At 40.1% G+C, this 20,998-nt stretch overlaps 7 protein-coding genes across 9 annotated transcripts; 3 read left to right on the plus strand and 4 right to left on the minus strand.

Annotated features, from left to right (window-relative positions):
* Positions 1 to 223: 223 nt before the first annotated feature.
* LOC137585161 (rhodanese domain-containing protein CG4456) lies at positions 224 to 965 on the minus strand. Its single transcript, XM_068300821.1, has one exon. The coding sequence runs from the start codon at positions 890 to 892 to the stop codon at positions 425 to 427; it is 468 nt and encodes a 155-aa protein (XP_068156922.1). The 5' UTR covers positions 893 to 965; the 3' UTR covers positions 224 to 424.
* A 525-nt stretch (positions 966 to 1,490) lies between these two features.
* Positions 1,491 to 3,459, minus strand: Pisd (phosphatidylserine decarboxylase). Its single transcript, XM_068300820.1, has one exon. It carries the CDS (start codon positions 3,022 to 3,024, stop codon positions 1,690 to 1,692), a length of 1,335 nt encoding a protein of 444 aa, XP_068156921.1. The 5' UTR covers positions 3,025 to 3,459; the 3' UTR covers positions 1,491 to 1,689.
* A 109-nt stretch (positions 3,460 to 3,568) lies between these two features.
* On the plus strand, positions 3,569 to 5,149 carry Atg6 (Beclin-1-like Atg6). Its single transcript, XM_068300573.1, has 3 exons — positions 3,569 to 3,783; positions 3,856 to 4,903; positions 4,963 to 5,149. Exons 1-3 carry the CDS (start codon positions 3,669 to 3,671, stop codon positions 5,069 to 5,071), a joined length of 1,272 nt encoding a protein of 423 aa, XP_068156674.1. The 5' UTR covers positions 3,569 to 3,668; the 3' UTR covers positions 5,072 to 5,149.
* Positions 5,047 to 6,092, minus strand: LOC137584962 (splicing regulator SDE2). Its single transcript, XM_068300574.1, has 2 exons — positions 5,802 to 6,092; positions 5,047 to 5,735 (listed from the first exon to the last, which is right to left on the minus strand). The coding sequence occupies exons 1-2, from the start codon at positions 5,898 to 5,900 to the stop codon at positions 5,130 to 5,132; spliced, it is 705 nt and encodes a 234-aa protein (XP_068156675.1). The 5' UTR covers positions 5,901 to 6,092; the 3' UTR covers positions 5,047 to 5,129.
* A 314-nt stretch (positions 6,093 to 6,406) lies between these two features.
* Rox8 (TIA1 cytotoxic granule associated RNA binding protein Rox8) lies at positions 6,407 to 11,336 on the plus strand. 3 transcript variants are annotated; one of them, XM_068300571.1, is made up of 5 exons: positions 6,407 to 6,513; positions 7,863 to 8,929; positions 8,997 to 9,920; positions 9,992 to 10,085; positions 10,253 to 11,336. In XM_068300571.1, the coding sequence occupies exons 2-5, from the start codon at positions 8,702 to 8,704 to the stop codon at positions 10,414 to 10,416; spliced, it is 1,410 nt and encodes a 469-aa protein (XP_068156672.1). In that variant the 5' UTR covers positions 6,407 to 6,513; positions 7,863 to 8,701; the 3' UTR covers positions 10,417 to 11,336. The 3 variants fall into 3 exon arrangements, with proteins under 3 accessions (XP_068156672.1, XP_068156671.1, XP_068156673.1); XM_068300570.1 differs by lacking the exon at positions 6,407 to 6,513 and adding an exon at positions 6,514 to 6,655; XM_068300572.1 differs by lacking the exon at positions 6,407 to 6,513 and adding an exon at positions 6,686 to 6,967.
* A 524-nt stretch (positions 11,337 to 11,860) lies between these two features.
* On the minus strand, positions 11,861 to 16,124 carry spas (spastin). Its single transcript, XM_068300569.1, is given in 7 exon segments — positions 11,861 to 13,356; positions 13,426 to 13,678; positions 13,751 to 13,774; positions 13,776 to 13,918; positions 14,128 to 14,355; positions 14,537 to 14,707; positions 15,112 to 16,124. Coding segments are annotated over 7 exon segments (2,328 nt in total). The 5' UTR covers positions 15,875 to 16,124; the 3' UTR covers positions 11,861 to 12,610.
* Positions 16,125 to 16,441: 317 nt separating this feature from the next.
* Positions 16,442 to 20,838, plus strand: alpha-Cat (catenin alpha). Its single transcript, XM_068300567.1, has 12 exons — positions 16,442 to 16,693; positions 17,300 to 17,676; positions 17,745 to 18,062; positions 18,123 to 18,326; positions 18,393 to 19,077; positions 19,202 to 19,353; positions 19,449 to 19,521; positions 19,595 to 19,662; positions 19,734 to 19,915; positions 19,975 to 20,215; positions 20,290 to 20,406; positions 20,495 to 20,838. The coding sequence occupies exons 1-12, from the start codon at positions 16,540 to 16,542 to the stop codon at positions 20,657 to 20,659; spliced, it is 2,736 nt and encodes a 911-aa protein (XP_068156668.1). The 5' UTR covers positions 16,442 to 16,539; the 3' UTR covers positions 20,660 to 20,838.
* The last annotated feature ends 160 nt before the right edge of the window (positions 20,839 to 20,998 follow it).

The raw sequence follows: 20,998 nt of genomic DNA on the forward strand, positions 1-20,998 counted from the left end.
AAGACGCGGAAACAAGGGATGGGAAAATAATGTTGTCGGACACCAAAAAAAGACAAAAATGCAGCCACACTAACTGGTGTTCACACGATACGCACATCGCGATAACAGTTTTGGACATGAGCAGATACATCGTGAAAAAGTTACAGCCTCAAAGGGGGAAAAGGTGATGTGTGGACTCATTGACGTAGGTCAATATTTTTAAGCAAGTTGAAAACATGTAACATGAAATTATCAATATTTTTAATATAAGAAAATACAAAAATGTTTAATCATAGTTTGTAATTAAGAGGAAATTTAAATGCCGTGTGCTATATGTATATTTGCTTACACTGCTTCGATACTACTGTACAATATTTTGCTACAAAGACAACTCAATAGAAACACGGGCGAAGGGCCATGGATTATGGCTATTTCTTTGGCATTACTACTTTGCCAATCCTTCACGTTCGGCCCAGTCCGTCCAAGATCCTTCGTAGTTTTTTACGTTTTTGAAACCCAACGCGGCAGCTGTCTCAGCAGCTTTGAGGCTACGTTTTCCAATCTTACAGTGAAAAATTATTTCTGTATTGGGTTGGGGCTTATCACGTCCGTATTTGGATTTAAAGGCTTCATTACTAGTAGACAACTCCTGACTGACTATACCCAACGGAATATTGACACTCGATGGTATTTGTCCAGTTTCCTTCAGTTCATCAGGCTCACGGACATCAATTAGTAGCTTTTGTGGTTCATTTGGAAGTTCCTTGACCACTGCATAGTCCACAATGCCAATAGAACTGACAGAGGAGTAAAAGCGCTGAGGAATGGTCCACGGCAAAACCTGAGTTGTCTCCGGAGAACGCAAAATAGAATATGTGGTTCTTGCCGCCACCAGAAATTGTCTTAAAAACATTTTGCTCGTGCTATCTAAAGCAAAGAAATTACGTAAAATGAAACAAAAAACAACAAAAGAGCTCAGCTGTTTTTGCTTACAGCCTTGCCAGACAACTGTTAGATGTGGGCGCGAGATTTTAAGATTATTTTCGTTAAAAAAAAAAAAATAATAATAAAAATCAAAGATGGAGAAAAAAGCTGTTGCCAGGCAATAAACTCATCACTCAACTACTACGTGAAGTTTGCGTCAAGACTTACAGACCAATCAAGTTTAAAATCGACATCGTCTGATAAGTTCAATGCACAAATCTTGCGGCGATTGCTTGATTGAATCAATTAAAATGGGTTCCCGGATTCAATATATATATATATTTGTACATCCATTGGAGTGTATGGACTGACGTACCAGGGTCAGTTTGCATTGATCCTCTGGATGCACAGCTCTTTCTTTTGAATTCTAAGGGTCAAAGAGAGGGTGCATTTTCCTATCGCCTCCACTGATAACGTCCGTAGGCGCGTGCCCAATGAGTTGAATGGTTTCAAACCGGATTGGATCAGAAACTGTTTTTATACATATATGTACATTTGTAAGTGCTTTGTGGAAATTTGTAAACAACTTATACAAGAATAATTCGATATTTATTTATTTTTTACATTACAAATATTCCTTACAACTAGACAAATGGCAATTGAAAATACATTTTACAAAATTTCGCCAAATATGTAGGTAACATTGGTTGATTGGTTGGCCTCACCTAAAGCTAATACAAAATGTTTTACACCTGAAGATCTCTGAATGATATTAAAAACGAATCCTTATTGACGCTCTACAATATGACCCAGAGATTCGCCCACGCGAATCTTCTGACCAGCTACAATATTGAATTTGAAATTTTTCGGGGCCTCAAAGAGAAGAACAATTGTGCTGCCCATATTAAACTGTCCAACAAGATCACCTTTTGCGAATGAGCGGATTGGCGCGGTCTCAGCGTTCATGATCAGTTCGTCGTATTCATATGTGCTTGGGGGATGCTTACCCACATTAAATCCCGTCCAACGATTTGTTTTAAGATCAGCATCCATGTAGATTTCCACAGAGCCCACATTGGTAGCACCGACAGCAGTGTAACTAAAGAAACCGTACTTCCACTGTCCAAAGTAAAGTACACGTTCGTTGAGACAAAAAAGACCTGGCAGCCAACCGGCCACCTTCGGATTTACCGACAGCAATTCACCGGAGAAATGGCGACGAACTGTAGGTTTCCAGGCAGTGGGAGAGTGAAAGCGATGGTAATCTCCTGGGGCCAGGTAAATGACGCACTGATACAGTTCAGTAGAACCATCCCGACTTTCCTTCAAGGCCTGCGCATACTTCACAGGCTCGTTAGCTTGCTCCAGTGTGGGCAAAGGTCCCAGGAAATCTTCGATGCTATAATTAACTCCTTTGACCTGCTCAATTAGCGAGTCAGAGGCGCTGCCAAAGTGCAAAACTTTACCATCCGCAGGCGAAACTATTGGAGCTTTGGCGTCTATAATACGAACTCCATCCTTCAGAGGTCGCGTAAAGAATTCAGCCAAGCTGCTGTAGTGCTCAAAATCTGGATACTGTGCCTCCGTTATGTCAACATGAAATGTATTGGAGTACCAGCCATAAACATAAGGACGTAGAGGCGTGGGCATATAGCAGGCCGCCAGCCAGCCCCAGCAGCGGCTTATGATGCGCAGCGGCAATGAACAATAGATCCGCGACTGGAAATCAGAGGCAGTACGATTAATGCCATCTCGTTGACACCGTCGCTTATGCATCTGCCATTCTAGCACACCAAAGACACAAATGCCTACAGGAGCCCAGCGTAGCAGGAATCCTGTCCAGCGATTAAACAAATTTCGCCGTACCTGAAGCTGGTTGATTTTCGGTTGTTGATGATCCTGCTGCTTTGGTGGAGTTTTTGATTTGAGTTGCTGTGATGGAGCCTCCTTGGAGCTGGCATTCGTGGATAACTGACGGAAATGACGCAGAACAGGCAAATTTTCCTGACGATTCTTCGATGGGAGTTGTGGCAGCTGTTGCTGTTGTTGAATTACCTTTCTCAAGTTACGGTTGCCCGACTTTAATAAAAAGCGACCGCGAGGCACAAAATAGGAAACCATCGCCCACGTTGATTACGTATTGTCTGATAGAAAAAAGAACAACAAAAAAACCGACACAATGGCAAGAAAAGGGGACAAGTCTGTTTTCTTCTTTTTTGATTGTTGTTGCCTAACAATGATGAAGAAACAGCCGTTTCAGTCAAAAAAATAAAATAAAGACGCGAGAATGCAGTTGATTGGAAATGGGCCTTCAAATTGTGTTGATTGGACTTCCGTTGTGCAGCGTTGCCGATGGGGAACTGAAATTATGGGAATGCTTTCGCCTTTGGGCGCCAATGTGACTGAATCGAAGTTCTCTGCCTCTCTTCGTCTCCTTATCAATGAAATAACAACAATGACAAGGTTGCCCCCCCTGCAATCGGCAGTGTGGATATTGGAGCAAAGTCAAGTCGTGCTGTGCGCTCTATATTAATGTTTTCTTTTGTTTTACATTCCAAACTGGTTTTACTTTTGTAATAGCTACTTCTCTTAAAAGTTTTACTTTACAAACTGCGCCTCATCTTTTGACAACAGAATTATTTTCTAAAATATGGCAGCACTGGTCTCAGCTGTGCACAGCTGTTTAAGTTTGTGTATGACATTTTTCTGAGCAGCAGAATATTAGGATTCTTTTTATGTTGAAAAGACTTACTTGACCATTAATCATGAATGAGGCAGAGAAACAAGCTGTTTCATTTGCCTGTCAACGCTGCTTGCAACCGATAGTACTGGATGAGCAGCTGGAGAAGATAAGTGTGCACGCCATGGCAGAACTTTCTCGTAAGGATTTCCTAAATTTGACCAAATGATTCACTGGTGATGGATTCTATGTTTATATCATTTAATTCGCAGTGCCTATATACAGTGGCAATGTAAACACATTAGACCCGCAGGACGCCAGCAGTTTTGACCATTTTGTACCCCCTTATAGGCTGTCAGATTCCATTAACGGGACTGGCTTCATGTTGGTATCTGATGGTCGTGATAATAAAAAGATGAGTGCTGCCTTTAAATTGAAGGCTGAGCTATTTGATTGCCTCTCATCGAATTCGGAAATCGATCATCCTCTTTGTGGAGAATGTGCTGACTCAATGTTGGAGATTATGGATCGAGAGTTGCAAATAGCAATAGACGAGGAGCGTATATATGAAAGATATCTTTCGGAATTGGAGCAACAGAAAGATGCGCCAAACGTAGAGGCCCTAGACAAAGAGTTGGATGAGCTTAAGAAAAGCGAGCAGCAATTGCTGGCAGAGTTGGCACAACTCAAGCAAGAGGAGCATCAGTTAAATACAGCCATCGAACAGGAGGAAATTGAGAAGCAAAAACTGCACGATCAGGAAGAAAGCTACTGGCGCGAGTACACAAAACACCGGCGTGAACTAATGCTAACTGAGGACGACAAGCGTAGCCTTGAGAGTCAAATAGTATATTCGAAACAGCAACTGGACAAGCTACGTAACACAAACATCTTTAATATTACTTTTCATATTTGGCATGCCGGACACTTTGGTACCATAAATAACTTTCGTCTGGGCCGTCTGCCTTCCGTCTCCGTTGACTGGTCGGAGATCAATGCAGCTTGGGGACAAACTGTACTTCTTCTTTCTGCCCTCTCCCGAAAGATTGGGTTGACCTTTGAGCGTTATCGAGTAGTGCCCTTTGGCAATCATTCCTATGTCGAGGTGTTGGGAGAAAATCGGGAATTGCCGCTCTATGGCAGTGGTGGTTTCAAATTCTTTTGGGATACCAAGTTCGATGCAGCCATGGTGGCCTTTCTTGACTGTTTAACTCAATTTCAGAAAGAGGTGGAGAAGCGTGATACGGAGTTCCTTCTGCCCTATAAAATGGAGAAGGGTAAAATCATTGATCCATCCACAGGCAATTCCTACTCTATTAAGTAAGTTCTGACGAAGAAGCTCAAAGTTGTAATTTTATGCCATTCATTTTGCTTTGCAGAATACAGTTTAACTCAGAGGAGCAGTGGACAAAGGCCCTGAAGTTCATGTTGACTAACCTAAAGTGGGGTCTAGCCTGGGTCTCTTCGCAGTTTGTGGCACCGCAGTGAATCATCTTTATTTTTATTTATTTGTCCTAATCTTAGTGCTTAATATTAATTAAACGTTTCAAGTTCTAATGGCAACAACAGCTTTGTCGCTGGCATCACTATCGTCAGAGTCCGTTCCCGAACTGGATAAATCGTCACCAATCCATAGAGCTGGTTTCTTCTTTGTCTTTGGAGCTGCAGACTGGTCGCCACTTTTCCTCTTGATGGCGCCTTTACTTGAGCTGGTCTCGCTGTCTGGCTTAGCCTGTTTCAGACCTTCCTCAAAGGCATTATTTACCTTTTCCGTGAGATTAGCTCTGGCCTCGTCGTATTGTTCGTCTTTGAATTCGTGCTTGGGGACTGCGAGTAATTTCTCAATTTTTCGCTTCTTTCGCTCTTCCGCCTCCCGCTCTCTCTCGCCCTGCTTTTCCAGCCAGGCCCGCACACGTTTCTCCTCATTGATGTCGCGCAAACGACGTCCACTTAAATCCCTGCATGCCTCTCGATTGGTGGTTTTCTCGATTTGGGCGCCAATGGCTCGTAACATGGAACCGAAGCCACCCTTACCACCCAGTTGTCGGAGCACACAATGAATTTGAATGTTGTCATCATGGCATAAGTCCTGCGTTTCGGTCAATCGCTTTCCCTTGCTGTCTACGAGGTAGTATTCCGCTGGTTGCATATGCTAATGGGTGAAAAAAGTGAATATATCATAGATATTTTGCTTTTTTTTAATATTAAAACTGCATACCGTGACTTCTTCGATGCTGAAACATAGTTGGGTGTAACTTTTGCCACCAGAATTTGTAGAAACTATAAGTTTGTTGCCTATGAAAATGTTTGTTACCATTTTTACTTTATCTCAACGTTTTGTTTTGCTTCCTTCTTTTATGCCAACCAGAGTTGTCGTCGTTCTCGGAAATGTTAATTGAAAATTTTCACTAAATTTATTTTGTGTACAGGAAACTAAAAAGCAACTTGTTTTAAAAATTGCAGGAACTATATTTTAACACACATTTACTATTTCGATGATAGTTAAATATTCTACTTTTTAATTTACAATCTATTTACCTTATGTGTGACCAAATTCTACTCATATTATATAGTGCAATCAAGCGGTCACACTAAAAGTAATTTGTATTTGACCGCTTGTTCTTGAGACTGTTATAAGGAAGTAAACAAAAACTTGAAAAAGATTAATTAAAAAATTACCGACCATTCATATACTCCCGCAACATATTTTTTTTAAAATAAAGTCAAAGCTCCACTCCATCACTTCATTTTAATGAAGATCTCGGTTAGTATTTTAAAATGTCGCCACTGAGCTGTTAATTTTAGAATATTACATTCTATCTACACGTGTAAGACCAAATTCCGCCCTTTGTTGCTTGTAAGTGCGAATCTTCTAAGCACACGGCCACACTCTTGACATTAATTAGTAGTTCGCATTTTAGACGACGAAGGTAAAATTTTAGCGACGCGTTTATCTCAATGTTTAATCACATTAGCATAACGAAGGAAGTGAAAATATAACAAAAACCGGTAGCGGCCAACTTGACTCGTTGAGTGAGATGAGTTGAGAGAGTACAAGCCATCCAAATTGCGGTAAATTTGCAGCCGCAGCCACGTCACGATCTCGCGGAAAATGGTTTATTTGGTTTTAGCGGAAAGAATGTGCAATTACCGAAAATAGAAATATTCTACAAGACGGGATTGGCATCCTTTTGTACACGGTTTTAAAGAGGGGGTGTGGAGACACAAGAGAAAAAAAATTCGGCCAGAGCGAACAATGCCTAGCATAAAAGATGGCTACACACATATGTATGTGTGAGTGCGTACATGTGTGTGTGTGTGTGCGATAGAAGCGGCGGCAAGCAGAAAGAGAAAAGCCAGAGCCCAAACTCAATGTTTGCATTGGTATTAGTTTAAATAAATGTTCAATAATCAATTGCAAAATGTATAAAATCATGTAAAAAGGCCACTCATGTGAGCAAAATGCAAACAAAAAGACTAGACGCCTTTTTGCGTATGAGTGTATGTGTGCGCGCGCGTGAGTGTGTGTGTGTGTGTGTGCGAAAATGAGGAAAGAGAGAAAGAAAGACAGGCAAAAACGAAAAACGAACGGAATGAGCAACAAAAACCCACCCCCCTATGCCCGCGTCCACTCCCTTTATGGCGGTGACTTTGACTGACGTTTTCTATCGCCGCTTAAGAAAAGCGAAAATTAGAAAGAAACTTGTTTAGAATTAAAGTGAAATTTACAAATTCTTTTTTCATTGCCACCGATTTATAAGTTCCATCTACATTAACAAATTTTTCACACTATGCATTTTGTTATCGATGGTCATTCATCTTCCAGTTGATTTTGGGTTTTGTCTCGTTCTCTTTATTGCTTGTTTCTCTCTCTCTCTCTTGTTTTATGTACGTGTGTGTTTGTTTAATATTCCATAATTGCAAAAAAAAAAAAAAAAAAGAAAAATAGTTGCATATAACCCAGTATGTTTTTAAAAGTAGTAACAAAATACGCCGCGAATGAATGGCTTGTCCAATTCTTTTTTATTTGCTTTGTTACAAAATTCTCTCGCTTGTTCCACAGTATTTATAAATGTATGTACAGATGTATGTATATATATGGATATATATATGTACATATGTATGTACATGACTGTATAAAAGCGCACGTGTATGCGTGCCCTAGCTCTTTGTTATACCCTTGCGCAGAGGGTACAATCGTTTGCGCCCAAAACTATCATTGATCTTTCTTTTAAGGGAATACCATTTTAACTCATTTTATTCTCATTTATATTTACAGCTCGTATAAGACTCCACAGCGTTCAGCTACGAAACTACAAAAATAAAATTGGAAATCAGACTCTGAAACTGTGAATCTAAACACTAATTTTGATACTAGAAACAGAACAAAAAAAGAAAACAAAAACCAGCATCAAAACACAAAAAGTATTGCTTAATTGGAGACAGCGCCAACATTTATTTATACAAAAATTGAAAATATACATACATATATATTCCAAAACACTCCATTAGTGCATAGTTAGGAAATATACAACCAACCAACAACACTTACACTTAAATGCTGCATACACATAAGTGTATAGTAACTTAAATGCTAATGAAATTTGAATACTAAGAAGAATATAAAGCAGTTTAAAAATTTCAAACAGCGAAGAAAAGCAATACAAACGACGAACCTCAGCGTTAAGCAAAAATATTTACTATTATCGTATATCATATATTTAGGCGTAGAAATATATAGTTAGGACGCAATCACAGGATCGGAAGAATTGAAGATTATTTAGCACGAAATCAACAAAGTTCATCTCTGTGTATAAGGTGTAGAATTTGAGGAAGGTCTTTAAATTTATAAACATTTATATATACAAATGTATATATAAACAAATTAGAAAATATTGTATGTGTGCGTGTTTTCATCCAATTTTTTATATACATATATACATCAGAAGAGGTGAGACAAATAGTTGAGAAGAACCACAGCTTATTTTTGATATTAGCCTTGTGTTTCTCCCTTTTGATGACCGGTCAGTAGTAAATAGGAGGTTCGTGTAGAGTTAGAGTAGAGTTAGTGCTCTCGTATATCTTTCGGATCGCTCAGATCAGTTGAGATCGCTCAACATGGACGAATCACAGCCAAAGACCCTATATGTGGGCAATCTTGATGGCTCCGTGTCCGAGGATCTACTCATTGCCCTCTTTGGCAAAATGGGGCCAGTGAAAAGTTGTAAAATCATCAGAGAGCCTGGTAATGATCCTTACGCCTTCATCGAATATTCCAATTATCAGGCTGCTACCACAGCACTGACCGCCATGAACAAACGCGTATTTCTCGAAAAGGAGATTAAGGTAAGGCCTCTATTTTTATTTTCACCGCTGGCGGCACTGCTAACATTGTTATTTGCATTTTTTGCAGGTAAATTGGGCCACTAGTCCTGGCAATCAACCGAAAACAGACATTAGTTCGCATCACCATATATTTGTGGGTGATCTCAGCCCGGAAATCGAAACAGAAACGCTAAGGGAAGCATTTGCACCCTTTGGCGAGATCTCCAACTGCCGCATTGTGCGCGATCCACAGACCATGAAGTCCAAAGGATATGCCTTTGTCTCCTTCGTGAAGAAGGCCGAAGCCGAGAATGCAATACAGTCCATGAATGGCCAGTGGATTGGCTCGCGTTCAATTCGAACCAATTGGTCCACGCGTAAGTTGCCACCTCCGCGGGAATCTACCAAGGCTGGCGGGCAAGGTGGTGGCATGGGCGGTGGCGGACCTGGAAACGGTACTGGTATTAAGAGTAATCAGCGGCACACTTTCGAAGAAGTGTACAATCAGTCGAGCCCAACAAACACCACCGTCTACTGCGGCGGTTTTCCGCCTAATGTCATTAGCGACGACCTGATGCATAAGCATTTCATGCAGTTCGGTCCGATCCAGGATGTGCGTGTATTCAAAGAGAAGGGTTTTGCGTTCATCAAGTTTGTGACAAAAGAGGCGGCCGCACGCGCCATCGAGCATACGCACATTAGTGAGGTTCATGGGAGTCAAGTGAAGTGCTTCTGGGGCAAGGAAAACGGCGGCGACAACAATTCGGCAAATAATATAAACGCTGCCGCAGCGGCAGCAGCATCCGCCAATGTAGCTGCTGTGGCTGCAGCTAATGCAGCTGCCGCTGCAGGAGCAGCAATGCCAGGCCAAATGATGACGCAGCAACAGATTGCAGCCGCTACTGGAGCTGCGTTACCCGGTCAAATGATGACGCCGCAACAAATAGCAGCAGCTGCGGCGGCACAATACCCTTACGCTTACCAGCAAATGGGCTACTGGTATCAACCAGCGGTATGTTGACATCGACAATCATTTTTGGTTTACCCATCTAATTAATCTATTGTGTTTCTTTTCCATGTCAGGCATATCAAGCCAATCAGATGCAAACACAGTACTTGCAACAGGGCTACTATCCCTACGCCTACGCTACCGGTGCTCAGCAAGCGGGAGGTGTCCGTAAGTACCATAACGAGTCATCGTAACATATACTAGTCGTTTTCTGCTTGAAAGTGAGTCAGTTCTAAAGCCACTACTCACAAACAACGACCAAGAAGCTGGTATCTTGACTTGAGAGCAATAAATTTAAGTTAATTTTTGTTTTTGTTTTGTTTTTTTTTTTTTAGCTGCTGGATATCGCATGGTGCCGCCGAATGTGGCATGGGGTGTGCCCGGTACAGTAGTGCCAGGTGTGACTGCCGCTGCTGCCACAGCGGCTGCAGCAGCCAATGGTTCACTTGCCCCACAGATGATGTACAGTGCTGCAATGCCGCAATATCAGACCCAATGAGCAGAGATGTGACGCCTGCTTCGACGCCGTCTGCAACATCCAGGCAGTCGCTGCAGCCAACAACGCCCACTATTGCAACTGGAACCGTATCGACGACTACGATACTTAGAATACCATCAGGGATCAGTTGCTGTCCCCGTTACGTTAGAGACACAAGCGGAGCCCGCCGGCAACACCAACGCCAATATCATCAACCAAAACGGGTTCAGCAACATAACACAGCTGCTATGATTTAGGCAGCATGCCAATTGGGTTGCTTTGGGCGTACAAGGCATACGTTGGATAGGCATGGCGTTGTAAGGGGTCACTCATCTCACACTTGTTTGGCCATATCTATATATTAAGATATGGTCGGAGTCGTGTAGGTTAAAGGTCCAAAAGTTAAGCGTGGAACTAAAAGTTGAATCACGCGGCGACATTCTGAAGCACTGGGCGATGGGCGCTGGGCGGGTAGCTGTAACAATCTAATCCAATCTAAGTACATGTTACAATAATTTAATGATTTGTAATTTAAGACCAGAAATATAGGCGCGTGAACACGAAACGGAAACAGAAACGGAAAACAACCACATATATTAGAGAGGAAATGAAGACAGACAACAAATTTAGAAAACAATCCAAGATGAAGGTAATGACTAAGTGAAATGGTATAAATTTAACTCATTGCGAGCAGAACGTGTGTGTCAACATAAGAAAATAGGTAAAGAAAACGGAACGAAAGAAATGAGTGAAGAAGAGGCGATAGAAATATAGCCACAAACAAGCCGAAAGTAAAAGTAAAACAAATCTAGTTACTAAGAGATTGTAAATGCGAACATACATATTGTATATTTCCAATGTGGAAAACGAAATGCGATATAATTATGTAAAATGTAAAATAAAGAAACAAAAAAATATATAAAACAAGATAAAAGCAAAAACTAATGCACTTTTATTACATAAACCAGGAATCTTGAAAATCAACGTAAATACTTAAACTCGTAATAATAAATAAACAACTAACGAAAAGATCTATCAGAAATAATATTTTGAAGCCTACAAATAATTAGAATTCTTTACAATTCTTAAAATGTTTAATGTTTTTTTTTATGTCTTGGTGATGTGTTCAAATCTATTTTATTTAGAGCTTTCTATTATTTATATGTCTGTATGTATATATTTAAACATATTATATATTTAAATGGTGTTTAGTATCTAGGCGTAAAACTAAAATTTTGTGTGGAAGAGCAGCCCAAAAGCTGCTCAAAGCGAAAGCGTCGCTGTATGTATGTATGTATGTGTGTGTGTCGGTTTGTCTAGGTACATTATTTTGGAAACGTTTCTATTTAATATATAAATATTTAAATTAAGTTTTATATTTATGGCTTGTAGGTACATTGAAAAGAAGGAACTAAACACTATCGATACCATGGTGAGGAAAGAGAATTCTATAACATAAATCTGATTCTGTTATTTGTAACTGGTGACGAGAGTACTATATTTTATATCTTCAATCTTATGGCTATGCTTATGTCTAGATTACGTGTAGCAATTATAGATGACATACAACAAAAATATGTGCTACTTTTCCTTTAGGGATATAGCGAATGGAAGATTTCCTCAGTTGGACTCATCGGCAGAGAAATAATAATTTATCATTAGCCATATAATGTCGAAAGGAATGTTTATGGATATACAAAAATTTATCTTACAACTAAATTAAGATAAAGAGAAACTTAATTAAATCGAACGAAACTACGCTATAAAATCTTCATATACAGTGTCGGATGATTTGTGAATAATGAATACTTCATAAAAATCGTAGCAAATAATTTTTTAGTATATGAGACATTCCAACTTGAAATGTGGTAAAGTTTTCTTCGTATTACAAATAAGTTTTACTAAATGAGTATTTGTAATTATTCAATGTGATGTGACGTTTTCGGGCACCAGAATTGAAACGTAGAAAATAATCTTAGCCTAATACATAGAAAGTTCTCAGTTATACGTATGAAAACAAATGAATATTAATTTTAATGGTAATACAAATTAACAAAGTTTGTGAGACAATTACGCTTCAAAGTGAAATATATTAAACATTCCAGAGCTTGGCAAAGAATAAATAAAAGCTAATGATGTAACAGAAAGGAAAAGTTTTGATCTGTCACTCACATCATCTCGCAGCCGGGGAGCCGATTGAAAGGTGTGGACAGAACTATATGGTTATATCGCCATAATCCTGTGACCATTTCTCATAGGAGTTAAGACTCTGGGGGGCAACGGAGCGACGGATACGTTTTAAAGAATTGTGGAAATCCTTTTCAGTGATTGGTCGCATAGCACTTATATCAAGACACTTTACTTGCTCCACATTCAATTCACGTATGGGCTCTAGGGCGGCATCTTTGGCCAAGGCGGTTAAATCAGAGCCAGAGTAACCTTCAGTAATTTTGGCCAATCTTTGCAGGGCTTCCGTATCCAGCGGACTTCCCTGCTTTTGTAGTAGACGATTCAAGAGTAACTCGCGTGTCTGTTCATCAGGCAGTGAAACATAGACGCGTTTCGTGAACCGGCGTAGAGCGGCCTCATCTAACTCCTGCGGTCGATTGGTGGCCGCCAGAACTACAATGCGATCACCGTCGGGGTTACCAGGCAAACCATCGAATTCAACAAGAAACTCAGTTTTTAGGCGTCGTGAAGCTTCATGTTCACTACTGCTGCGCTCAGAAAGCAGCGAATCCACTTCGTCAATGAAAATGATTGATGGTTGCATATTACGAGCGACAGCAAATAGTGCTCGTACCAATTTTTCTCCATCTCCCACATACTTGCTGGTTAGAGAGGCAGCCGAGATGTTAAGGAAGGTTGCGCTACATTCCGTAGCCACGGCACGAGCCAGTAAAGTTTTTCCATTCCCCGGTGGTCCAAATAGAAGTAAACCTTTAGCTGGAGCACGCAAACCTACGGCAAGCAAAGAAAAAAATGCTATAAGAAAAGGCACAGTTCCTTATAACGCAAATCGATTCTTACCCGTAAACAGCTCTGGTCGCACAGATGGCAGTATTACCATCTCCTGAAGTGCCTGCTTGGCAACATCTTGGCCGGCAATGTCTGTCCACTCCACTTTGGCTCCACCTTCGACGATTTCATCAAGAATGAGTTGCACCAGTTTCTGTTCTACTCCTTTAACACTGACCATAGGTGTACTGGCACCACTGCCGCTTGAGGCATTATTGTTGATAGGAGTGCGTGAACGCTGAGGAGGCGTATTTCGCCCGGAGGACTAAACAAGCAAAGCGACAGTTATCAAGCATTAAAAATGAGATTGTTGCTACTAATTGTGCGTCTAACTTACAAATTGACGACGTACGGCTGGGGGGTGTGGCTGCTGTTTTACTCGGCTGTCGTTGCACGGCTCCCACAGTTGTCTTTGAACCCAAATTGCGTGGCAAAGTTTGCGACTTATTGGTCACGGGCAAATTACCAGGACGCTTGGTGCCTACAGTTAGTTTGCGTCCAGACGCTGTGATAAGATCAGAAAAGATGTAAATCAATATTATGATTAATTATGCTATTATGTATATTTATAGCTAGAAATTTTGTTAGGAAAACTAAAAAAGTAAACTGAATTAATAATAATCTGTGCTTTGTGAAAGATGAGGTTCGCGGTTGCGCTGCCGTGTGGATCTGACTGAGTGCTTTTGCTTCTTTGTTGTCAATTCTGCACTTACCCCCCCGTTGCCGCTTGGCCTATAGGAGCGGGCCTTGAACTAGAAGTTCCATTCTGTTTGGGTCCATATCCACTGCTGCGTACTTTCATTTTGACAGGATCCGCGTTGAAGCTTGTCAGCATTGGCTGCTTAACAGGTTCTTTGGTCTGGGACCTCTGAGGCTGTTTGGGAGCAGGCTGTTTCTCTTTGAGCGTCAGCCGCTGCATTTGTAAATCTTCCTCACGCAACGCTGAGTCGCACAATAGACGCGCATGGGTCAAAATTAAGGATGTGAACAACAAAGGAAAACACGACACATAATGAAGAAACAAAACAGTGCAAAAAAAAAAAAATAATTGAAATAAAATAGTTATACTACATTTGGTTAGGATAAGCGTGAGCACGCAGAAGAGACCCGTCCATCGACTTACCAAGAAAGTGTAGGCGATCTCTGGCCATGGAGAGATTGGTTTGCATTTTATCGTGCAGTCTTTGGGCACGGTCCCAAACGTCACCACGACCATTCCAACAGTCCACAGCAATGCCATCCTCCAGCTCCTTTATACCTTTGCGGTATAGCTCAATGGCTAGTTCCTTATGTCCTATAAAAAAGAGAAAAATCAGTTGATTTATTTATAAACAATTTCAACAATGCCTTAGTTCAGTTTATTATATAATAAGATAGCGAAAAATATAGGATCTCTTCATTTGTCCCTTAAAGCTTGAGTCAGTTATTACTTTTGACAAGAAGAAACACTCAGAGGTAGTAGTGAGGACCTTAAGAAAATCTATGATGGAGTTTATTACATGCTGTCAATCAAGTCTCACTACGCTGTGACTTTGAACGAATATTGATTCTCTGTCGACAAGATAGACAACAAAAGCGCAGTCACACAGAGATACACACACACACACACATGCATACAAGTCGATGACTCATAAAGCACCACTTCACATAACTTTTTGTGTAGAACAATCCACCCGCACTTTATTTGTTCTCTCTTACCTTCGTTTTCCTCATCAATCTTGAGCGCTTTGGATATGTACTCAAAGGCACGACGATGATGATGCTTTTGCTTCGCCAATAAAGGATCACCAGGGCCGGGTGAATAGCCTCCACCTGGTCGATTGGCTGCCATCTCCAAGGGCTGTAAGGCGCGAATACGTTGTGGCTGCACCTGGACTTGCTGATCAGCTTCCACTCCCCTGGAAACTCCACCGGATTCAAGTGAATAGCTAACGGTTTGGTTGTGCGGAATCTGCTGCTGTTGCTCCTTTGAATTTTGCACGACAATCTCAATATTACAGTCGCGACGGTGAGGTCGATACAGCACCTTTGTGCTGGCACCGTATAAATAACGGAAAATGCAGAACAGCTGATAAATCAGCGAGCGCAGAACGTTAAACAGAAAAATAATGGGGAAAGAAACAACGTAAAGATTTTGTTTATGCACCGACGAGTGCCCTCTGCCGTTGCAGCTTCTTGGGGAGCTGCCTGTTGGCGTCAAATCATCTGTGGTTGTGTCGTCGTCGCCATCAGGAGAAGAGCTCCCTGATGTCGCAGTAGCGGGACGTCGACTTGAGGACGACACGTTGGAGTTTGAGTGTGCGTGGGAGCTAGACTTGCGTTCATCGATCGAAGTGCGATGCGATTGGCGGTGGGAGCTACTGCTGCCGCCTCCACCAGCCCCGTTGTTTGATTTGATTGGGGACTGGGACTTTTGGCTGCTGCTACTGGCACTGGAGGAGGACGACTTGGTACGTACCATCGATATTGATTGCCCACTACACCTACTTTTATTTCTTTCGTTTCGCAAAGAAAAAAAGAAAGAACAAAACAATACGACCCGAACTGTAAGATACGCAGTAAAATTTTTAGGCAAACACACGGCGCACTGTTTGCTTAAATATTGTTATCAATCATTGTTTGTTGACTAAATAACTTAAATTTCCTAAATCAATTTTCTCCGTGCGAACTACATATGTATCACGTCTCTCTCTTTCACAAAAACACAATAGTTCAGAAACATCGGTGCTATCGATTGTAAGTTATCGAAAAAACTGAGCAGGCCGTGACTGATGGAATATGTGTGCTAATACCAAATGTTTTAGAACAATTGATTAATAAAAAATGTAATTATAAAAAAGTTTCTCATGTAAGCTAATCGAGAAGACGTTCCTATACTTCACAAATAAAAAAGAGTAAAGTATTTTACTATAAAAAGAAATGTTAGATCCCTTGAAATGGTTTTTGTTAAAGGTTTATATATACGTGACATGCAGTGTATGTTCCAGTGCCACTGTACCACTTTAACTGGAAACGTTGGGAATAATCGGAAAAAAATATTATCGAAAGAAGGCGTCGTCATTTTATGAGAAATAGCGTTTAATAAAAAGCGATTAAATCTATAATAACTTTTACTTTATTAAGAAAATGGGAACGTTAACAGATTTCGGGCAGATTGCATTAAAATGGGATCCCAAAAACTTGGAAATTCGTACAATGTCTGTGGAGAAAACACTGGAGCCATTGGTTTTGCAGGTGACAACGCTTGTGAATACGAAAGGCCCAAGCAAAAAGAAGAAAGGTAAGAAAGAAACTGTCCGCCTAGTGCACAATGTAATACTTACACACAATCTGTATGTATGTATGTAAGTATCTGAGACATCGGTTTGTATCTTAACAGTGCAAATTAGCTTCATTGCTTACATACATTCATATGTGTACATAAATATGAGTATGTATGCATTTCGAAATTAGCCCATTTACATACATACATACACAATTATGTATACAGTGCTTGTGCATAAATACATATAGTACACATAGAGCATAAAGCATGAAAAATACATATGTATTTGTGTACAAATGTATCTAAACCTGTGTGAAAGCTAAACATGACGAATGAAACATTGATTGAGTTGAATAGTTTTTGTTTGCGGTGACAAAAGCTGGGTACATACATATACATATACATACGTATGTATATACATATATGTATCAACATATACCGATACTCAATGAGAAACAAAACATTGTATGTTTAAATAGCAAAAGCCGCTCAGAATTGGGGAACGTTTACAATTTTAGACAATCTTTTCACAAATTTTGATGGACTGATTGGTGAATAATTTGTTAAAAAACTTAATTAATTTACGGTTGTTTTTTGTTTTACTTTGTTAACTCATTCAAGGCAAATCAAAGCGGGCCAGTGCATTGGTTGCAGCTGTCGAAAAGGCTACGGAAAATTTTATTCAAAAGGGGGATCAAATTGCATATGAAAATCCAGATATTACCCAAGAAATGCTCACTGCCGTGGATGAGGTTCGCAAAACTGGAGACGCTATGAGCATTGCGGCCCGAGAATTTTCGGAAGATCCATGCAGTTCTTTAAAACGTGGCAATATGGTGCGAGCCGCTAGGAATCTCCTTTCAGCTGTTACTCGGCTGCTAATTCTTGCCGATATGGTTGATGTTCATCTCTTGCTAAAATCTCTTCACATTGTTGAGGATGATTTGAATAAACTGAAGAATGCATCGAGCCAAGATGAGCTAATGGATAATATGAGGGTAGGTCGCACAGTGTTATCCCATCTTATTTTACAAGTATAAATAAACAATTTATGCATTTTTTAAAGCAATTTGGACGAAATGCTGGTGAATTGATAAAACAAGCAGCTAAACGCCAACAAGAGCTAAAAGATCCACAATTGCGTGACGATTTGGCAGCGGCTCGAGCAATGTTGAAAAAGCATTCCACTATGTTGTTGACTGCATCTAAGGTCTATGTTCGCCACCCTGAGCTGGATCTGGCTAAAGTCAATCGGGATTTCATTTTAAAACAAGTTTGCGATGCTGTAAACACCATAAGTGACGTAGCCCAAGGCAAGTCATCCCAGCCCACGGATGTTTACAGCGGAGCTGGTGAGCTTGCTGCTGCTTTGGACGATTTTGACGTAAGTTGTTCTGTTTTACTTTCATCAACATAATAATTAAATGTTCTACTTAAATGGCAGGAGGGCATTGTAATGGATCCAATGACATACAGTGAGAAACGGTCTCGTCAACTGCTAGAAGAACGCTTGGAAAGTATCATAAGCGCAGCTGCCCTAATGGCGGATGCGGATTGTACCAGAGATGAGCGTCGTGAACGAATTGTTGCCGAATGTAATGCTGTGCGACAAGCTTTACAAGATTTGCTCTCTGAATATATGTCCAATGTGAGTTTTAGATTTCTGTCTATTCACTTTGTGTTGAACTGTATTTAACAAACAACACTCTTACAGATGGGACAAAAAGACAATACCCCAGGGCTAGATCGTGCAATTGATCAAATGTGTCGCAAAACAAGAGATCTTCGTAGACAACTACGTAAAGCTGTGGTTGATCATGTTTCCGATTCATTTTTGGAGACGACAACTCCTTTAATTGATTTGATTGAGGCTGCCAAATCAGGAAATGAGAAAAAAGTTCGCGAAAAGGCCGACATTTTCACTAAACATGCTGAAAAGCTGGTTGAAGTTGCCAATCTCGTTTGTAGCATGTCGAACAACGAAGATGGTGTTAAAATGGTTCGATATGCTGCAGCGCAAATTGAAAGTCTATGCCCCCAAGTTATCAACGCTGCTTCAATACTGACTGTGCGTCCTAATTCGAAAGTAGCTCAAGAAAATATGACCGCCTATCGACAGGCGTGGGAGGTGCAAGTTCGCATTTTAACAGAAGCCGTTGATGACATTACAACTATTGACGACTTTTTGGCTGTTTCTGAAAATCATATTCTGGAGGATGTAAACAAATGCGTAATGGCCTTGCAAGTTGGTGATGCCAGAGATTTGCGTGCCACCGCTGGGGCTATTCAAGGTCGTTCGGCCCGTGTTTGCAATGTCGTTGAAGCTGAAATGGACAACTATGAGCCGTGTATTTATACCAAGCGGGTGTTGGAAGCCGTCAAAGTTCTTAGAGAGCAAGGTGTGTATCAACCTTTTACTTAAATTTGGCATAGCATCGTTACCCCTTAAATTTACTACTCCCAATGATGATTTTCATATGGAAAAGCTTTTATCTATAATATTGTTTTATTTTTGTATTGCAGTGATGACTAAATTTGATCAGAGAGTTGATGCCGCCGTCGAAGCACTTTCAAATAATACAAACAAAGATGTTGACGAGAATGACTTTATAGACGCCTCTCGTTTGGTTTATGATGGTGTACGTGAAATTCGCCGCGCAGTTTTAATGAATCGAGTAAGTATACAATTGAAATAAGGAAAAGATCAACAGAATGTGTATAGTGGGCAATTTTTAAAAAAATACTAATATAATTGTGTTTTGTGTTTTAGAGCTCGGAAGACTTAGATACAGATACTGAGTTTGAACCCGTTGAGGATATGACTTTGGAGACACGTAGTCGGTGTAAGTATTTGTATATCATCAGTTATAATGTGGTTGATACATACTTGTTTTTTATATTTTTCTTAATGTTTAGCAAGTGCCCATACTGGTGATCAGACAGTTGACGAGTATCCAGATATTAGTGGTATTTGTACTGCTAGGGTAAGTTGATTTTAATAACAATTAAACGGCAACTTACTTAATACAACACTTTTTTGTCTTAACTAATTTAGGAGGCAATGCGTAAAATGACAGAGGAGGACAAACAGAAGATTGCTCAACAGGTTGAGCTCTTCCGTAGGGAAAAGCTAACATTCGATTCAGAAGTCGCGAAATGGGATGATACTGGCAATGACATCATATTTTTGGCTAAACATATGTGTATGATCATGATGGAGATGACAGATTTCACCAGGTACGTAACAATCATTACAACTAGTCACAAAAACATGAATGTATACAAAATTCTTGCAGAGGACGTGGACCTTTGAAGACCACAATGGACGTTATTAATGCTGCTAAAAAAATCTCAGAAGCTGGAACTAAGCTCGACAAATTAACACGTGAAATAGCAGAGCAATGCCCGGAAAGTAGTACCAAAAAGGACTTGCTGGCGTATTTGCAACGCATTGCTCTCTATTGTCATCAAATTCAGATAACATCCAAGGTCAAGGCGGATGTTCAAAATATTAGCGGTGAACTAATAGTTTCCGGGGTAAGTTTGAATTAATTGCAATTTAAAGTAATTCAAATTTGTGTAACAATATGTGTATTATTATCTTTTTTTAGTTGGATAGTGCGACTTCTTTGATTCAAGCAGCTAAAAATTTAATGAATGCGGTTGTCCTTACCGTTAAATACTCGTATGTCGCATCAACCAAGTATACCAGACAAGGAACTGTGACTGTAAGTACAACGAATCTAATTAACATTTATTGAAATGACAAAAGAAAGTCGTCAACATGGTATATTAATGACAACAATTATATTTTAGTCTCCAATTGTGGTATGGAAGATGAAAGCACCTGAGAAGAAACCATTGGTAAGACCAGAGAAACCAGAAGAAGTTAGAGCAAAGGTTCGAAAGGGATCACAGAAGAAGGTTCAAAACCCAATACACGCCCTATCTGAATTCCAAAGTCCTGCTGACGCCGTTTAAGTAGTGTTACATCTCGATTTCATTAAAGTATTATAAAATTATACAATACACATACATACCTACATTATACAATATAATATGTATATGCACAGACATAAATACTGCAAACATTTCTATATGCGCACTAGAACAAAACAGTTGCTTGATAAATAAAAAATATATAAACAATTAATTTAAAATGAAGGCAAATAACACAAGGTTTAACTAATTTGAGAATTCAAATCCAATTATAGACAAAATTATCTTTATTCTGAAGGAATTTGTAAGAAAAAAATACATAATTCAAAAACGTAATAGCATTAAAAGTCTCTCCACCGTCTTTTGACCGTTGCAAATGCA

This window comes from Drosophila tropicalis, unplaced genomic scaffold, assembly GCF_018151085.1.
Source record: "Drosophila tropicalis isolate 14030-0801.00 unplaced genomic scaffold, ASM1815108v1 contig_878, whole genome shotgun sequence".
NCBI lineage: Eukaryota > Metazoa > Arthropoda > Insecta > Diptera > Drosophilidae > Drosophila > Drosophila tropicalis.